The sequence below is a fragment of the Mustelus asterias genome, chromosome 24 (assembly GCF_964213995.1).
Source record: "Mustelus asterias chromosome 24, sMusAst1.hap1.1, whole genome shotgun sequence".
Lineage (NCBI taxonomy): Eukaryota > Metazoa > Chordata > Chondrichthyes > Carcharhiniformes > Triakidae > Mustelus > Mustelus asterias.
In genome coordinates, this window is record NC_135824.1 from 23,387,130 (window position 1) to 23,405,655 (window position 18,526).

The window sequence follows — 18,526 nt, forward strand, 5'->3', positions numbered from 1 at the left end:
AGGGGTGAAGGAAGAAAACTAAAAGGGACTAGGGTGTGCTTTTTAAATGTTTAATTCAAGTGATACAGATCCATATAGAACAGAAAAGTCACACGTCAGAGTTAGATGATCTTAGCCAGGGTGCTATGGAGACTCTAAAATATGGTCCTAACAGCACTAAAAAGCATAAGCTGTGAAAACTTGTCCATCTTATTCAGAACAAGTAGGATTACTGGTATAATAAATGTGTGTGTGTGTGTGGGGGTGGATATAATAATTTGACTGGGTGTTGGGTACACTTGAGGTTAGGGTTAATGTACATTTATAGGCTTTTGCACGATAGCCTGCTGGGATATCCGTTGATCTGGATGTTAAGAGTCTGATACTATCACTTGGAGTGACAGTTGTTCACACGAAGATAACAAAATATTTAAAGTACATTATTTCTGCGTAGGAAACCCTTGAACTTTATTCAATGGGAAATTACCTTACCTTATTTTCTCATCATCCACTATGGCAATTGTTCCAATGTGTGATATTGACTGAGACAGCATTTCCTCTTGCCCCTTCTAAACACACAACCAAATAACTCTTAATAGTTAATATGCAAGAGAACATGAAGATAGTAAAATAGATAACCATGAAAATCTTATTTTAAACTTGGATGACAAAACAGCTAGAAAAAATGGGGAAAAATAATTCAAACAATATGAACCCAGTATAAATACACTTTTAAATAAAGTGGAAGGAAAACATTTGCTCAAAATACAAATTAATAGCAAAAAAAGTATCTTTTGTTTTCAAAGTACATATATTGCCAACATGGGGGCCATTGAACAGAGAGGTTTTTAAGATAGCGTACTCCTCCTTAGCTTCACTTCCCTTTTAAATGCAGCTAATCAAAACCGTAAAAAAGCTCCAATAAAGTTAAAGGGTTGCAGAATTTTCTCCTGAGGATTACAGTCATTCGAATGTGTCTGGAACGAGCTGTCAGAGGCAGTAATAGAGGCGGGTACAATTTTGTCTTTTAAAAACCATTTAGACAGTTACATGGGTAAGATGGGTATAGAGGGATATGGGCTAAATGCGGGCAATTGGGACTAGCTTAGCGGTTAAAAACTGGTTGATATGGACAAGTTAGACCGAAGGGCCTGTTTCCATGCTGTAAACCTCTATAATTCTGTTATTCAGATATTCAGGTTTTTGTAACTGACATGAATTTCAGAAACAGGGTCATTTAAGACTCTAGTTTTCCATTTGCAGCTGTGGTTTTCTGATTGCCAGAAGCAGAGTAGGACAGCGGTCAGCAATATGAAAAATAAAACACACCACAGCTGAAATAACACTGCCGTAAAAATTGGAATCGTTTCTTCACGAAAAACCTCCAGTATTTTGTCAATCCTTTTGCAAAGCCAATCAATAGGCAGCTCATAACTGCATGTGTGATTACTTGCTTTCATTTCCGAAGACCAAAGGCCTGATATTTAGAGGAGCTGGGCAGGGAAAGGTTTAAGGGGCTAGACAGGCAAAAAAGGGGAGAGACAGTCAACTGATCACAACAGAAGTTTTGCTTGGGAGCCAAGGAGCTCTGCTGCTCCTGGCGCACAAGGAATGCTGTAGAAAATACTTAAGTACTTACCTGCTTGGATTGATTGTTGCATCTGAATTTAACTGCTCGGTATCTAGAGCCGTGGGAAATCCAACGAGCTAGAACGAAATTTGGGGGTGGCACAGTGACTAGCACTGCTGCCTCACAGCATCAGGGATCTGGGTTCAATTCTAACCTTGGGTGACCGTTGGAGTTTGCACGTTCTCTCCATGCCTGTGTGGGTTTCCTCCTGGTGCTCCGGTTTCCTCCCACAGTCCAAAGATAAGTTTATTTATTTGTCACAAGTATTCTTATATTAACACTGCAATGAAGTTAATGTGAAAATCCCCTAGTTGCCACACTCCGGTGCCTGTTTGGGTACACCAAGGGAGAATTTAGCATGGCCAACCCACCTAACCAGCACGTCTTTCAGACTGTGGGAGAAAACCAGAGCACCCGGAGGAAACCCATGCAGACACAGGGAGAACGTACAAACTCCATCGACACAGACAATGACCCAAGTCGGGAATCGAACCCAGGGTCCCTGGCACTGTGAAGCAGCAGTGCTAACCACTGTGCTATCTTGCCACCCGTCAGGTTAGATTGATTGGCCATGCTAAATTGCCCCTTGGGGATTAGCAGGGTAAATATGTGGGGTCATGGGGATAGGGCCTGGGTGGGCTGAGGAAATTTGGCATGTCAGCTACAACTCTCACCAACTTTTACAGATGCACCATAGAAAGCATTTTCTCTGGTTGTATCACAGCTTGGTATGGCTCCTGCTCTGCCCAAGACCGCAAGAAACTACAAAAGGTCGTGAATGCAGCCCAATCCATCGCGCAAACCAGCCTTCCATCCATCGACTCTGTCTACAGTTCCCGCTGCCTTGGAAAAGCAGCCAGCATAATTAAGGGCCCCTCGCACCCCAGACACACTCTCTTCCACCTTCTTCCATCGGGAAAAAGATACAAAAGTCTGATGACATGTACCAACCGACTCGAGAACAGTTTCTTCCGTGCTGCCATCAGACTTTTGAATGGACCTACCTCTTACTAAGTTGATCTTTCTCTGCACCCTAGATATGACTGTAACACTATATTCTGCACTCTCTCCTTTCCTTCTCTATGTACGGTATGCTTGTCTGCACAGCACGCAAGAAACAATACTTTTCATTGTACATGAATACATGTGACAATAATAAATCAAATCAAATCAAATCAAAACATTTGGTGTAAGCTCAATGGATTGAATGGCCTCCTTCTGCACTGCAGGGATGTTATGATTCTAAATTTAAATCAGCATCCCATCTGCAATGTGGCACCTAATTGAAATATAATGAGTAGTCCTGGCTCTAAAAATGGTGTGGAGATGCCGGCGTTGGGACTGGGGTAAGCACAGTAAGAAGTCTCACAACACCAGGTTAAAGTCCAACAGGTTTATTTGGTAGCAAATACCATAAGCTTTCGGAGCGCTGCCCCTTCGTCAGATGGAGTGGTTATCTGTTTTGCACTGTTTGAGAACAGATAACCACTCCATCTGACGAAGGGGCAGCGCTCCGAAAGCTTATGGTATTTGCTACCAAATAAACCTGTTGGACTTTAACCTGGTGTTGTGAGACTTCTTACTCTAAAAATGGTGGCAGACTGGAACTGTCATGCAATTTTACACTCTTTTATTCTCCTCCAATCATAGGTGCAAGGGTCGAAATTCCACCTCCGCTCAACTCTTTTGCTTACCTTGGCTTCAACCAACGAAAGAGTGAAAATCAGTAATTCAGTGCATAGTGTTATGATACTGTGCCTTTGAGAAACATATTTTAATTCCGTTTCTCAGCAGTTCTTTTAAGAGGGCCTTTTGTGCTTGTTGCTGACCTGTCCGAGTAGTTGTCCTTTTATTGCTGCTTAAATGACTGAAGGGGTTATTGTTTATTTTTAATCTGGGCCTAATGCACTCTCTTGGAGTTCACGACCTTTGTGTAATTGTTGGGGGGGTGGTGGGGGAGAGAATGATTGACAGGTCAAGAGGGACAGTTTTTTCCTCCCAAGAATTCCTTTACTTTCAGCTTTGGTTGCTGGCTAGTTAGAAGGTGTTTGGACTCCAGGCTGGCTGCAGTGTTTTGCCTCTCGCCCTGGTATTAGAAATTCTGCTGGCTAGTTGGAAGCAGTCTTTCTTACTTTTCTGGAGTGAAAACTTTGCTGTTGGTGGTTTGCCAACGAGGGGCAAACAGTGGCACTATGTCTACCTCGGGGTGCTGGGAATTCCAGAATGGAGAAGCTAGAGTTTCAATTCTGGTGGCACAGCAGTTAACATTGCTGCCTCACAGCGCCAGGGACCCAGGTTCAATTCCGGCCTGGGTCATTGTCTGTGTGGAGTTTGCACTTTCTCCCCGTAGCTGCGTGGGTTTCTGCCGGGTGCTCCGATTTCCTCCCACAGTCCAAAGATGTGCAGGCTAGGTTGATTGGCCATGCTAAATTGACCCTAGTGTCAGGAGGATTAGCAGGGCAAATGTGCGGGGTTACGGAATAGGGCCTGGGTGGGATTGTGGTTGGTGCAGACTCGATGGGCCAAATAGCCTCCTTTTGTACTGTAGGGATTCAATGAATTTTATGATTATCCATCCAAAGGACTAATTCACAGCAGGTGTTGCAGAGCTAAAAAATCACGTGTAGTTTTGGATGTGATGTGTATAGATTGAACCCAGTAGGATCAGGTCTGAACTCTGTCGATTTGTTTGGATAGATAAGTTTTCGGTGCTAAACCGGGTATGGGTGTATGTTTGTAGGAAGGTTTGTTTGGTTGGAGCAGTACATTGAGCTTTTAAGGTTTATACAATGTCATCATTGTTGTTTTCTTTTGTTTGTAATTGGTAAAAGTTCTTGCTAATTTTCTTTCTATGTGTTAACTACATTCTTAAATAAACTTTGTTTGATAAAAGCTCCCTAGTGGGTCATTTGATTCATACCTGAAGTGAAACATCTTATTCTTACCCGTGCTGACTTCATAAAAAACCTTGGAGTTTCTGACCTGGATTATAACTATAGGGACTAAATTGATTAAATTCATTTCCTGTTACTCTATGGAACAATGTTTTGGAGTAACATGTCACTTCAAACATGTCGTAACATCGGGCATATTTGGAAGCTATTGTTGGGAAAAGTCACAGGGCGATTCTCCCATTCCAACCTGCTAATTTTTTGGCGGGTCCGACCAGGAGATTCGCGTGTGCGCCTATTCGCGGGAGTAGTGTATGCATTCCTGACGCACGGTTGGGACCACGCAGTAAACCAGCGGGACCAGCAGGTAAGTACTTTAAATCTTATTTTGTCATTTAAATGTCATTATCGGGCCCAGGACTGAATTCTCCGGGCCTAATAGCATCTCCCACCCCGCTAGTACAAATTCACTCCGGCGAGGTTTCGGGGAACTAGCGGGGGATCCCGCTGGAGTGAAGCGGGGCAATTCGGGGCCTCCAGGGGCCCAGGTGGCAGTGCCCCCTGGTCATGGGTACCTTGGCAGTGCCAGCCTGTGCCCTTTGGCACTGCCTACCCGAGTCTAGGGGGCGGGGGGTCCCATTTCCATTCTGCAGACAAGATCAGTCGTGGCTGGAAGGAGGCCAGCCTATCGAGATGGGCTGTGGAGGAGTGGGGGAGGGGGGTCTGCCGTGGGGACGGGATTGTCAATGCTGGGGTGGGGGGATCTGGAGATCGAGCCACTCCGGGATAGTACGAGGTCAGGGTGGCCGCGATCAGGCCGTGGGGCGGGGGTGCTGGAGAGGCAGTTTTGCGAGGGTCCCGGGCTGGCCAGAGATCGAGCTGGCCACCAAACTGCAGGCTGACAGCTCGGGGCCGACCATCAGACTGTCACGTGAATAGGCCCTGCCCCCTTAGCTTTTAATGATATTCACGATTGTGACCTCTGTAGTGCCGAGAGTGGGAGATTTGAATCTGAACTCCCACTGAAAAAACAATCGTGAGTTCCACCAGTTTTCCCGTGAATTCAGCACTTAAGAGCTTTTTTGAGAGAATCGCCCCTCACATCTTTCAAAATCATATTTTTATTTTAAAATATGAAATGGCATTGCATTATCTGGACACTTTGGTGCTGACCTGGAGTTTTTTTTAAAGGAAGTGTCACAAATTCACCTTTTTCCTGCCTTTTTCGAAGAAATATTCGGATCAGCATGGTACTCAAGCAGGAAGAGCTGTTGGTATGTTTTGATCTGCAATCACTTTTACTGGTGGGCAGAAATCTGGCAAAGACTTACTGAAAATCATGTGCCAGAGATGGGCTTTGGCTGTTGTTTTTGAAATCAGCGTGTTTGGGTGCATTAGCTGCGAAGAAAGGCTGCTCTAACTCACTCGTTCCTTGCCATGCCTGAAATTCCATGTGTGGTCTCAACCTGCTGCCAGAGAATCCTCATCTGAGTATGACTTGCCTGCATTTGGAAACCTGGAAAGCTGAGACAAGAAGAATTTATGCAGCTCTCTAATCTCCTTTATATGGAAGCTCCATTGGTGAGAACCTCCAGACAGCTACCGGGTCCAGCAGCCCAATCTTCACATGAGGAAGCTCCAGATCGACATCAGTGAAACCCTGTGAATTTTATCCTTCATGTTATAAAGCCTACACTCCGTCTCTGCAGGGACCCTATCTGTTTGTCCTTTGTTTAACTTTGTGTGTCTGTGGCGGGCAGAATCCTCCAATCCTGCTTGCGCCGGATTGGCTGGTGGGCGCGAGTGGAGAATCTAGCGCAAGTCAAGAAGTCAGAAATCTGCTGGCGTAAAATAACATTGCAATTCTTCCAATGGCGGGTCTGTCTTCCAGCTGGCTGATGGTATGAGGTTTATTTGCATCTCATGAACGTTCATTGAAACAGTTGCCAACCAGCATCCCGTCAGGCCTTCCAATCTTGCGTCACGCCTGTGTGAAATTATCTCAGTCTGAAACCCAATTGATAAAGAGTGACGTGCACAAGGTGCTCCTCAGCTTGCGAGAGACTCTGAGGTGAGTGCAACAAAGCCTTCTGCTAGAGTGCTGCACTGCTCCTGATGTGTTTGTACACCACACTTAAAGGGCAGACATTTTGTTTGATAATAAATCGATCATTCTGAGTTTATCAAAAGAAGCCTGATTAAAGTCTCTTTTATTCCAGGTCTAACAGCAGCAAAGGTTGTTTTGTTGAGTGAATTAAACTTTTAAACTGTGGAGTAGTGGGGCTAAAGCAACTGCCCACTCCTCCCATCCCGGTTGTAACACTAAATATAATGCAGTCGTGAAAATATTAATTCATTATTTAGCAATTCCTCTATAATGGACAGTTCAATGCTAAAAGTTCACCTTTGACAAAGGATCGTCTGGACTTGAAACGTCAGCTCTTTTCTCTCCTTACAGATGCTGCCAGACCTGCTGAGATTTTCCAGCATTTTCTCTTTTGAATTCAATGCTAAAGATTCCTAAGGCTAGGGAGTTATCCCAGTATCCAAGCCAATATTTATCTCTCAATTAGCATCATAAAAGACAGATTACCTGTCCATTATCAAATTGCTGTTTGTGGGAGTTTGATGTGCACATTTTAGCTGCCACTTTTCCCACATGTTCCTACATGTCAAAAATAATTTAGAGTTTATAAAGATGCCATATAAATGCAAGTTTTTTATTCAGTTAATTGGAGATATGAGTTTTAAACTCAATTTAATTTGTGCTTGGATTCCTGTTAGAATTCCGCATCAAACATATCATGTATTGAGTATTGGATTAGTCAAAGCTGGTCATGTTTGCATATGGTACATCATGCTTGCTTTTGAGTTGACTGAGAAGGTAGCATTGTGGCAATATCTACATAATGTAACCTCCTCTCCCAACACTCCAGAAAAGAAGACTTTTAGGGAAGAAAATAAAAAGCAAGGAATATTTCCCACAAAGATAGCATTACAATTCAAAATAGTCTCCTGCTCATTAGCCAAACTTACCATAACTTCTTCAGCTTGGCGGACCAGTTCAGCTGTTTTTGCTTCCAGTTCTGCATTTAATCTCCTAATTAAATAAGAATTTTTTTTTAAGAAATGGTGTTCAATTCTTACACAATATCTATATTGGCCGCTCATCCACAACGACAAAATATCAGATTATAAATGAATCCTTTATTGTAAGGGGATTGGAATTTAAGAATAAAGAAGTCTTGCTACAATTGAATAGAACTTTGATGAGACCACACCTGAAGCACTGCATGCAATTTTGGTCTCCATATTTAAGGAAGGATATACTTGCGTTGGGGGCAATATAGCGAAGGTCCACTAAGTTGTGGTGCCTGAGGTGAGAGGGTGAATAAATTGGATCGATACTCTCTGGAGTTTAGAAGAATGAGGGGCGATCAAATTGAAACATATTAGAATGGAATCCCTACAGTGCAGGCAGAGGCCATTCGGCCCATCGAGCCTGCACTGACAACAATCCCACCCAGGCCCTATCCCCGTAACCCCTGTATTTATCCTGCTGGTTCTGCTGATACTAAGGGACAAATTAGTATGGCCAATCCACCTGCACATCTTCGGACTGTGGGGGGAAACCCACGTAGACACAGGGAGAACGTGCAAACTCCACACAGACAGTCACCCAAGGCCGGAATCGAACCTGGGTCCCTGGAGCTGTGAGGCAGCAGTGCTAACCTCGGTGCCACCGTGCCGTCCATCTTCATATTATGAAGGGATAAACACTTTTCCATGGCTGAATATGCTTAAGGCTGAGATAGACAGGTTTTTTGTGTCCGAGGGAATGGAGATTTCTGGGGAGCAGCTGGAAAGAGGATTGAAGTTGAAGATCAGCCATGATCATACTGAAAGGTAGAGCAGGATTGATGGGCTGCATGGCATACTCTTGCTCCTATTAGTAACAATATATAGATTAATGTGGAAACATTTCATACTTGTATTCTTCTTCTTTAGCCAGTAAATCTCCTGCAGAAGCTTTTTTTGTTAAAGCTGATGATGGAAGAGAGGCAGATCTACCAGGCATAGCTTTCTTTGCCTAGATTTAAAAGGAATCCAAAATTATTGTAAGGGAATCATTTTTAAGGATATAATTTTCATTTGTATGAATAGCAAAAGAGTCATTTGATTAAACATAGAAATGTGTTTAGTTATTTCTTCTGAACTTGAAATTTTAGAATTAAAATATAATTCTATTTGGAAAGAAATTATTAGATGGCACAAAGCAAGACTTAATTTATGGCCTGTAAATAACAAATTATTGTAAGGATTTATGAAATCCATCCTGCCTACACCCATGTCATCTTTATGTCAAACATGCTTTTTCTTCTATTTTCTATATTCATTTGCATGGGGTCAATTATTAAGGATGTAATTACTGAGCATTTGGAAAGTGGGGACAGGATCTGTCCAAGTCAGCATGGATTCACTGAAGGGAAATTGTGCTCTGGAATATTTTGGGGATGTGACTAGCAGAGTGGACAAGGGTGAACCTGTGGGTGTTGTGTATCTGGACTTCCAAAAGGCTTTTGACAAGGTCCCACACAAGAGATTAATTAAATTAAAGCTTATGGTATTGCGGGTAATGTATTGACGTGGATAGAGAACTGGTTGGCAGACAGGAAGCAGAGAGTGGGAATCAACGGGTCCTTTTCAGAGTGGCAGGCAGTGACTCGTGGGGTATGGCAGGGTTCAATGCTGGGACTCCAGCTGTTCACACTTTACATTAATGATTTGGACGAAGGAATTGAATGCAATATCTCCAAATTTGCTGATGACACTAAGTTGGGTGGCAATGTGTGCTGTGAGGAGGATGCTAAAGAGGCTGCAGGGTGACTTGGACAGGCTGACTGAGTGGGCAAATGCAATACAATATGGATAAATGTGAGGTTATCCACTTTGGTGGCAAAAACAGGAAGGGAGATTATTATCTAAATGGTGACAGTTTAGGAAAAGGGGAAGTGCAACATGACCTGGGTGTCATGGTGGAACAGTTACTGAAAGTTGCCATGCAGGTACAGCAGGCTGTGAGGAAAGCTAATGGCATGCTGGCCTTCATAACAAGAGGATTTGCCTTTAGAATAAGGATGTCTTGCTGCAGTTATATAGGGCCATGGTGAGGCCCTGGAAAACTTGAGTATTCGCATGCAGTTTTGGTCTCCTAGTCTGAGGAAGAACATTCTTGCTATTGAGGGAGTCCAGCGAAGGTTCGTCAGACTGATTCCCAGAATGGCAGGACTGACATATGAAGAGAGACTGGATCGACTGGACCTGTACTCACTGAAATTTCGAAGAATGAGAGGGGATCTCATAGAAATACATAAAATCCTGATTGAACTGAACATGATAGATGCGGGAAGAATGTTCGTGATGTTGGGAAGTCCAGAACTCGAGGTCACAGTCTAGGAATAAGGGGTAAACCATTGAGGACTGAGATGAGGAAGAACTTCTTCACTCAGAGAGTTGTGAACCTGTGGAATTCTCTACCACAGAAAGCTGTTGGTGCAAGTTCGTTAGATATGTTCAAGAGGGAGCTGGATGTGGCCCTTGCAGTTAAAAGATCAAGGGGTATGGAGAGAAAGCAGGAGTGGGATACAGAAAGTGCATGATTAGCCATGATCATATTGAATGGTGGTGCAGACTTGAAGGGCTGACTGGCCTACTCCTGCACCTATTTTCCATGTTTCTATGACGTATATGAATTCATATTTTTAGGCCACTGCACATTGAGTACTTTTGATACTTGAACACACACTTCAATGGAGATTTGAGGATGTGTTGCACTTTTGTCTTCCTCCTGAAACATAAAAACAAAGGCCCCCTCTCAAGTAAAAGCAAAAGATCATCACAGAATCCCTACAGTACAGAAAGAGCCCATCAAGCCTGCACTGACAACAATCCCACCCAGGTCCTTTCCCCGCAACCCCCCGCATGTACCCTGCTAATCCCCCTGACGCTAAGGGGCAACTGAGCATGGCCAATCAACCTAACTCGAACATCTTTGGAGCATGAGAGGAAACTGGAGCACCCGGAGGAAACCCACGTAGACACCAGGAGAGAAGGTGCAAATTCCGCACAGTGATCGGAGGCCGGAATTGAATCCAGGTCCCTGGCGCTGTGAGCCGGAACTGCTAACCACTGTGCCACCATGCCACCCTCATGGTACTATTTCAAAGAAGAAAGTTCTCTCTGGTGCCAATACTTATCATAAAACCAACATCACAAAAACAGATTATCATTAGAACCATAGAAAATTACAGCTCAGAAACAAGCCTTTTGGCCCTTCTTGTCTGTGCCGAACCATTTTTTGCCCAGTCCCACTGACCTGCACTTGGACCATATCCCTCCACACCCCTCTCATCCATGAACCCATCCAAGTTTTTCTTAAATGTTAAAAGCATTTACCACTTTATCCGGCAGCTCATTCCACACTCCCACCACTCTCTGCGTGAAGGAGCCCCCCCTAATATTCCCTTTAAACTTTTCTCCTTTCACCCTTAACCCATGCCCTCTGGTTTTTTTCTCCCCGAGCCTCAGCGGAAAAAGCCTGCTTGCATTCACTCTATCTATACCCATCAAAATCTTATACACCTCTATCAAATCTCCCCTCAATCTTCTACGCTCCAGGGAATAAAGTCCCAACCTATTCAATCTCTCTCTGTAACTCAGCTTCTCAAGTCCCGGCAACATCCTTGTGAACCTTCTCTTATCACCTTGCTGTGTGTAAATTACCTGCTGCATTTTCAACATCACAACAATGACTGCAATCCAACAATACTCCATTGATTTTAAACCGTTGAGACTTCCGGAGGAGAAAGGCACGATATAAAAATGCCAATATCCCTCTCTCGTCCTTCTATTAAGTTAAGGTTCAATAATTGAAATATTTTAGATATATTTATATAGGCACTTCGTGATCCAACAATTATTGCATTATTATCAGGAAGAAAATCCATAGAATGTCAGATAGTTCTGAATGTTTTCTGGTGACTGACAGCCTGGGCCCCAAGTCCCCATATTCCTGGACTGAATGTTGCTGCTTGTTTTTACTGATTTCTGCCAACAGGCCCCCCTCTCTGGCCCGTGGTCACACACAGCTCACTGCAGGCCCCGGAAAACAGGCTGACACCCCGGGCTGGGAGCTCAGGCTGGGCTGAAGAGGCTGCCCGGTGTCTGCGGCCTCCCTCAACCCCACATTCCCCCCAACCCCGGCCTCCCTCTCACCGAGCTCTGCCGCCGCTTCTCCATCGCGTCCCGCTCGCCCGGTTTCCAGGACAACGGGCATCCGGGGAACTCTCGCGAGGAATGGAGAACATGGGAAGGGGCGGGGCTTGAGTCTGGGGAAGGGGCGGGGCTAGAGGCTGGGGAAGGGGAGGGGCTTGAGTCTGGGGGAAGGGGCGGGGCTAGAGGCTGGGGAAGGGGCGGGGCTTGAGGCTGAGCTCAGTCTGTCCACAAACTCATCATGTGTCTCTATACCCAACAGCCCATAAAGTCACAGTCTGTCCACAAGCTCTCAAACTGTCCATCTATTCAATAAGAAGTCTCACAACACCAGGTTAAAGCCCAACAGGTTTATTTGGTAGCAAAGGCCACTCGCTTTCGGAACGCTGCTCCTTCGACAGGTGAGTGGGAGTTCCGTTCACAAACAGGGCATATAACGACACAAACTCAATTTGCAAAATAATGGTTGGAATGCGAGTCTTTCAGGTAATCAAGTCTTGAAGGTACAGACAATGTGAGTGGAGAGAGCGTTAAGCACAGGTTAAAGAGATGTGTATTGTCTCCAGCCAGGACAGTTAGTGAGATTTTGCAAGCCCAGGCAAGTCGTGGGGGTTACAGATAGTGTGACATGAACCCAAGATCCTGGTTGAGGCCGTCCTCATGTGTGCGGAACTTGGCTATCAGTCTCTGCTCAGCGACTCTCCGTTGTCGTGTGTAGTGAAGGCCACCTTGGAGAACGCTTACCCGAAGATCAGAGGCCGAATGCTCGTGACCGCTGAAGTGTTCCCCAACAGGAAGAGAACACTCTTGCCTGGTGATTGTCGAGCGGTGTTCATTCATCCGTTGTTGTAGCGTCTGCATGGTCTCCCCAATGTACCATGCCTCGGGACATCCTTTCCTGCAGCATATCAGGTAGACAACGTTGGCCGGGTTGCAAGAGTATGTACCATGTACCTGGTGGATGGTGTTCTCACGTGAGATGATGGCATCCGTGTCGATGATCCGGCACGTCTTGCAGAGGTTGCTGTGGCAGGGTTGTGTGGTGTCGTGGTCACTGTTCTCCTGAGGGCTGGTAGTTTGTTGCGGACAATGGTCTGTTTGAGGTTGTGCGGTTGTTTGAAGGCAAGAAGTGGGGGTGTGGGGATGGCCTTGGCGAGATGTTCGTCTTCATCAATGACATGTTGAAGGCTCCGGAGAAAATGTTGTAACTTCTCCGCTCCAGGGAAGTACTGGACGACGAAGGGTACTCTGTCCGCCGTGTCCTGTGTTTGTCTTCTGAGGAGGTCGGTGCGGTTTTTCGCTGTGGCGCGTCGGAACTGTCGATCAATGAGTCGAGCGCCATATCCTGTTCTTATGAGGGCATCTTTCAGCGTCTGGAGGTGTCTGTTGTGATCCTCCTCATCTGAGCAGATCCTGTGTATACGGAGGGCTTGTCCGTAGGGAATGGCTTCTTTAAAGTGTTTAGGGTGGAAGCTGGAGAAGTGGAGCATCGTGAGGTTATCTGTGGGCTTGCAGTACAGTGAAGTGCTGAGGTGACTGTCCTTGATGGAGATGCATGTGTCCAAGAATGCAACCAATTCCGAAGAGTAGTCCATGGTGAGTCTAATGGTGGGGTTGAACTTGTTGATGTCATTGTATCGTTGTTTCAGTGATTGTTCACCATGAGTCCAAAGGAAGAAAATGTCATCGATATATCTAATGTATAACTTCGGTTGAAGGTCCTGTGCAGTGAAGAGGTCTTGTTCGAACCTGTGCATGAAGATGTTGGCATATTGAGGTGCGCATTGAGGATCCCATGGCTGTTCTGTGTGTCTGGATGAAGAACTGATTGTTGAAGGTGAAGACACTGTGGTCCAAGATGAAGCGGATGAGTTGTAAAATTGCATCTGGAGACTGGCAGTTGTCAGCGTTGAGTACTGAGGCAGTTGCAGCAATGCCATTGTTATGGGGGATGCTGGTGTAGAGTGCCGAGACATCCATTGTGACAAGGAGTGCTCCTGGTTCAACTGCTCCATGTGTGCTCAGTTTCTGTAGGAAGTCCGTAGTGTCACGACAAAAGCTGGGGGTTCTTTGTACAATGGGTTTCAGGATGCCCTTGACGTAACCGGAGAGGTTCTCGTACAGGGTCCCATTGCCCGATACGATGGGACAGCCAGGTGTGTTTGCCTTGTGTATCTTCGGGAGGCAGTAGAGATCTCCAACGCGGGGAGTACGTGGGATGAGAGCACGGAGGGTGCTCTGAAGGTCTGGATCAAAGGTCTTGATCAGTCTGTTGAGTTGACGGGTGTGTTCTTTGGTCGGATCTGCGGGTAACTGTCTGTAGTGTTTCTTGTTGTTCAGTTGTCAGTACACTTCTTTGCAGTAATCCGTTCTGTTCAGTATGATGATGGCTCCGCCTTTGTCTGCTGGTTTGATGACAATGTTGCGGTTGGTCTTGAGAGCGCGGATGGCGTTGCGTTTTGCTTGGGTGATGTTCGGGGCTGTCTTGTGAGTGCGGCTGATGAATCTGATGTTGACGCACCTCCTGACGGCTTGGGCATACATGTCAAGTCGAGGGCAGCGGCCTTCCGGAGGAGTCCAATTCGACTCTTTCCTCTTCGGTTGCTGCTCTGCGGATTTCTCTGTCGGCTGTTCCGGTTCATTGGCTGTCTCATTGTGTTCGCTGTTGGCCTCTTGGAGTTTGTGGAAGAACTCCCGCAGCCTCATTCGCTTGATGAATTCCTCTGTGTCTGCTGCGAGACTGATGGGGTCTATTTTGGTGGTGGGGCAGACATTGAGCCCTCGGCTGAGAACTTCGATTTCATCTGGCTGAAGTGTGTAGTCTGACAAGTTGACAATGGACTTCCCTGCAATGGTACTGTTTTCTACTGTGGTACCGGGGGAGGCTTGGTTGCTGCTGGTGGTGATGCCGAGTTTCTCAAGTTTCCTGTTCTTGGTGTGCATGTAGATGGCGTAGTTCCTTTGTCTCATCTGCTTGGCAGAGTTTCGCAGCTGGTCTGCGTCCTGAGCGCAAGTTGAGAATATGGACTCTATCTTGGTTTCCAGGTTGCAGCGTTTGCTGTAGAGCTGGTGTATGAGGTGGTTGAGGAGTGTGAGAGAGGTGCAACGGCAAAGTCTCTCAGCGTAGTCTGTGTTATAGGTTGACCTGAGTGGGTTTGTGATCTGTAGTCCTTTTGGTATCTTGTCTGTTTTCTTGCATCTTTGAGGAAACTTGATGTCTGTGTCGATATGCACAATCTTCTTGGAGATCCTCTCCACTTGGAGCCAGCAGTTTGCGGTGTCAATGGTAGTCATGATGTGGAGATGCCGGCGTTAGACTGGGGTAAACACAGTAAGAAGTCTCACAACACCAGGTTAAAGTCCAACAGGTTTATTTGGTAGCAAAAGCCACTAGCTTTCGGAGTGCTGCTCCTTCGTCAGGTAAGTGCTGCAACTGCCTCAGTACTCAACACCGACAACTGCCAGTCTCCAGATGCAATTTTACAACTCATCCGCTTCATCTTGGACCACAATGTCTTCACCTTCATCAACCAGTTCTTCATCCAGACACATGGAACAGCCATGGGGACCAAATTCGCTTCTTCAGGACTTGCCCATCAGATATGTTGAGTTTTCTGCAAGTCGCACTAGATCAGAAAGGACAGGGTGATGGTGAATTGGGCTTTATGAGGGGCCGGATGTAGAATTTTGGATGGCCCAATTTTTATGAAGGCTGTAGGCAGCCAGGGGGATGTGGAGAAGTCAAGGCTAGAATTTATTTTTTAAATTAATTCCTGGGATATGTGCTTCACTGGCAAACCTATTATTTATTGCCTGTGAAATAACTGAGTAGCTGGTTAGGCTAATTCAGCAGTCAGTTAAGAATTAACCAAATTTACGTTGGTCTGGAGCCACATATAGTCCAGACTAGGTTGGGATGAGAGATTTTCTTCCCTAAGGTGAACCAGATGGATATCAACAACAGTAGTTTCAATCTAACAATGACTGAAATTAGCTTTTTCTCCCAAATTTATAAGAACTTAAATCCCAGGATCATTAGTCCAGTAACATAACCAAAATGTTACCGTGGGATAGGGGAGGGTAGAGAGGGTAATGTTACAATAGTAGAAACAAGCAGTCTCAGTGATAGATAAAATGCAGGATTGAAGGTCAACTCTAGGTCGAACCCAAAAACCTTGGCTTAGATCTTCCCTGCTCTGCATAAATTAGCTGATGTTCTGGTCAACATGACAAAAAATTCTTACATTTTAAAAAGTAATTAATTGGCTGTGAAATATTTTGGGACACTATGAGGTTGTGAAAGGTTTTATATAAATACAAATTCTTTCTTTCTCTGTGAGCCTTTGTTACTAAAGAAAGCACAGTCGATCCTGATTGTGTTCTCACTTTGCATACATACACATAGTTTCCCACTGGACAGTAATATGGAGAAGGAACTCAAATTATTGATTTCCTCTCTGGGATCTTGAGGCTAATCGGTGTGTCATAATCACTGTATGACTTAAAATAAGTTACCTCAGCAGACCCGATTGGATTATCGTCAGTATGACGCAGGATTTTCCCAACAATTTTGTCATATTTGTTCACAACGAGAGGACATTTCTAATAGCGAAAAATCTCCCATGATCTGAAACCTTCGCTTTTATTTTTGCTAACAATGGGTTATTGTTCCCCAGTTCAATAATTAATCCCTAATCACACTATGTTTTTCATTGGAGCTCATGTGGGATGATCACCATGTTCTGTTTCTTTTGAATTGCAGAGTAAAACATCCCCTAAGGCCAATGCAAAAAGGCTAAGCTACTGGTCAGATTTATTTATGGATTAAATAATACATTGTCCAAATGAAACATCAAAATACCAAACTGTAAAATTTATGAAATTTGAATCAGCCTGTTGCAAGCTCAAAGGCTAGTGTTGCTAGTGTGGTGTCTTTATTGAACTCAAGGTAACATGGCTACCCCCAGACATTCCCTGATAACAGAGGTCACATAACTATGGAAAACCAGGTAGGGCAGCTAGTAACAATTGCATTTCAAAACCCAAACAAAGCTCACCACAAATAAAAACACACGTTTTAGAAAGTATTTCTTAAAGTTTGCCAAGCTACAGGTTTAATTGTCTCTTGGTAGACTTTGCAAATGTGATGTGGGAACTTATGACCACAAGGTAGTTGAGGTAACCATTCAGGTGGAAGTTAGATAAGTACATGAGGTAGAAACAAATTAAAGGATAGCTTGATAGCGTTAGATGAAGAAGGATGAGAGGAGGTTGATGAGGTTCATAACTTCTGAACTGGCCTATTTCCCTGCTGTAAATACTTTGTAATGCTTTGTAATATTTTGTACCTGTATTTGAAAATTGCAGATCTCAGTTTATCCCTCTTTGAACAAATGACGATATGAGAATTTCTAAGTACAGTTCCTACTGCCTATCGAGCCAGAATTCCTTATTATTTTTCAGCTCGATCATACTTAATTCCAGTTTTCCCATTGAGGGAAAAAGACCTTTGCAAACCACTTTCCAAAGATTAAAATGCTGCCAGAGTGTGTTCAACTTGGTAAACTGGACTCATAGCAGAGGCCAGGGTTCGAGAGGCCACTGATAGAGTTGGGAATGGATATTGGGAATGGGAGTTCGAACTTAAAGATAGGTAATTGTATCTTAACTGCCCAAAATAGCCAGTTCGCTGAATATTGTTTAAACAGCACTTTTGTAATCAATGCCTCTGGTAATAGGTAAATGGTATATGTTGTAAGGTGTTCAATACCATTCTGTAGGTCTTAATGTGCTCTTTAAGTAGATTAACTGTATGTATTTACTAACTACAAGAACAATGTATTTATATAATAGTAAAGGGTTCGAGCAAGAAGCTGTCTCCAGACAGCTAGGAGCGAGTAATGTGCTCTCTTACATCACTGTGTGGACGTTACTATACTCAGTCTCACATTAGCCATATATGTGCCCGACCCTCATACCACATCTCCCTCAAGTGGCATGGAGGCACAGTGGTTAGCACTGCTGCCTCACAGCTCCAGGGGCCTGGGTTCGATTCCCAGCTTGGGTCAATGTCTGTGTGGAGTTTGCACATTCTCCCCGTGTCTGCATGGGTTTCCTCCGGGTGCTCCGGTTTCCTCCCACAGTCCAAAGATGTGCGGGTTAGGTGCATTGGCCATGCTAAATTGCCCCTTAGTGTCCCAGGATGTGTAGGTTAGAGGGATTAGCGGGGTACATGTGTGGGGTTGGGGTGGGGGGGTGGGATTATTGTCAGTGCAGACTCGATGGGCTGAATGGTCTCCTTCTGTACTGTAAGGTTTCTATGATTCTAAGTCTTTATTCTATGGGCGGGAGTTTACGGCCTTGCTCGTCCCGAAACCATAAAATCCCACCCGAGGTCAACGGACATTTCCATTGTCCACCTGTTGCCCCCTCCGATTCCATGGCGGGCAGGGAGGTAAGATTCCAGCCAATGTAATACAAATTATTCCATTTACCCTTTGTATTTGCACCATTATTACTACTCATCTTCCCCTTCAAGTGTCTGCGTTCATAGTTTTGCACAGCCTGGTGGCCTTATAACTCTTCTATATCTTATTTGCATTACTGTTGGAGGAGTGGTAGGCTCTGCCGTTGCAGGTAAACTCTGTTGATTTGGAGGTTATTTAGGCATCTGGGTTTTTTAATCCTCTTTTTCCATTTCTTAGTAGTGGAGAGGGTGGTGAAGAAGGCATATGGCATGCTTGCCTTCATTGGA

At 44.8% G+C, this 18,526-nt stretch overlaps 1 protein-coding gene across 8 annotated transcripts in view; it reads right to left on the reverse strand.

Annotated features, from left to right (window-relative positions):
- The window catches only part of tex9 (testis expressed 9), a 108,706-nt gene that overhangs the window by 54,762 nt on the left and 35,418 nt on the right, over positions 1-18,526 (reverse strand). For 5 of the 8 annotated variants that reach the window (XM_078241451.1, XM_078241450.1, XM_078241452.1 and 2 more), the window contains 3 exons: positions 8,490-8,590; positions 7,537-7,600; positions 472-548 (listed from right to left, as the gene is read on the reverse strand). In XM_078241451.1, coding sequence (XP_078097577.1) covers positions 472-548; positions 7,537-7,600; positions 8,490-8,578 — 230 coding nt within the window. In that variant the 5' untranslated portion in view covers positions 8,579-8,590. Of the gene's footprint in view, positions 1-471; positions 549-7,536; positions 7,601-8,489; positions 8,591-10,306; positions 10,358-11,283; positions 11,323-11,775; positions 11,858-18,526 lie in introns of those variants that run through there. The other 3 variants (XM_078241448.1, XM_078241449.1, XM_078241447.1) reach the window with 3 other exon arrangements.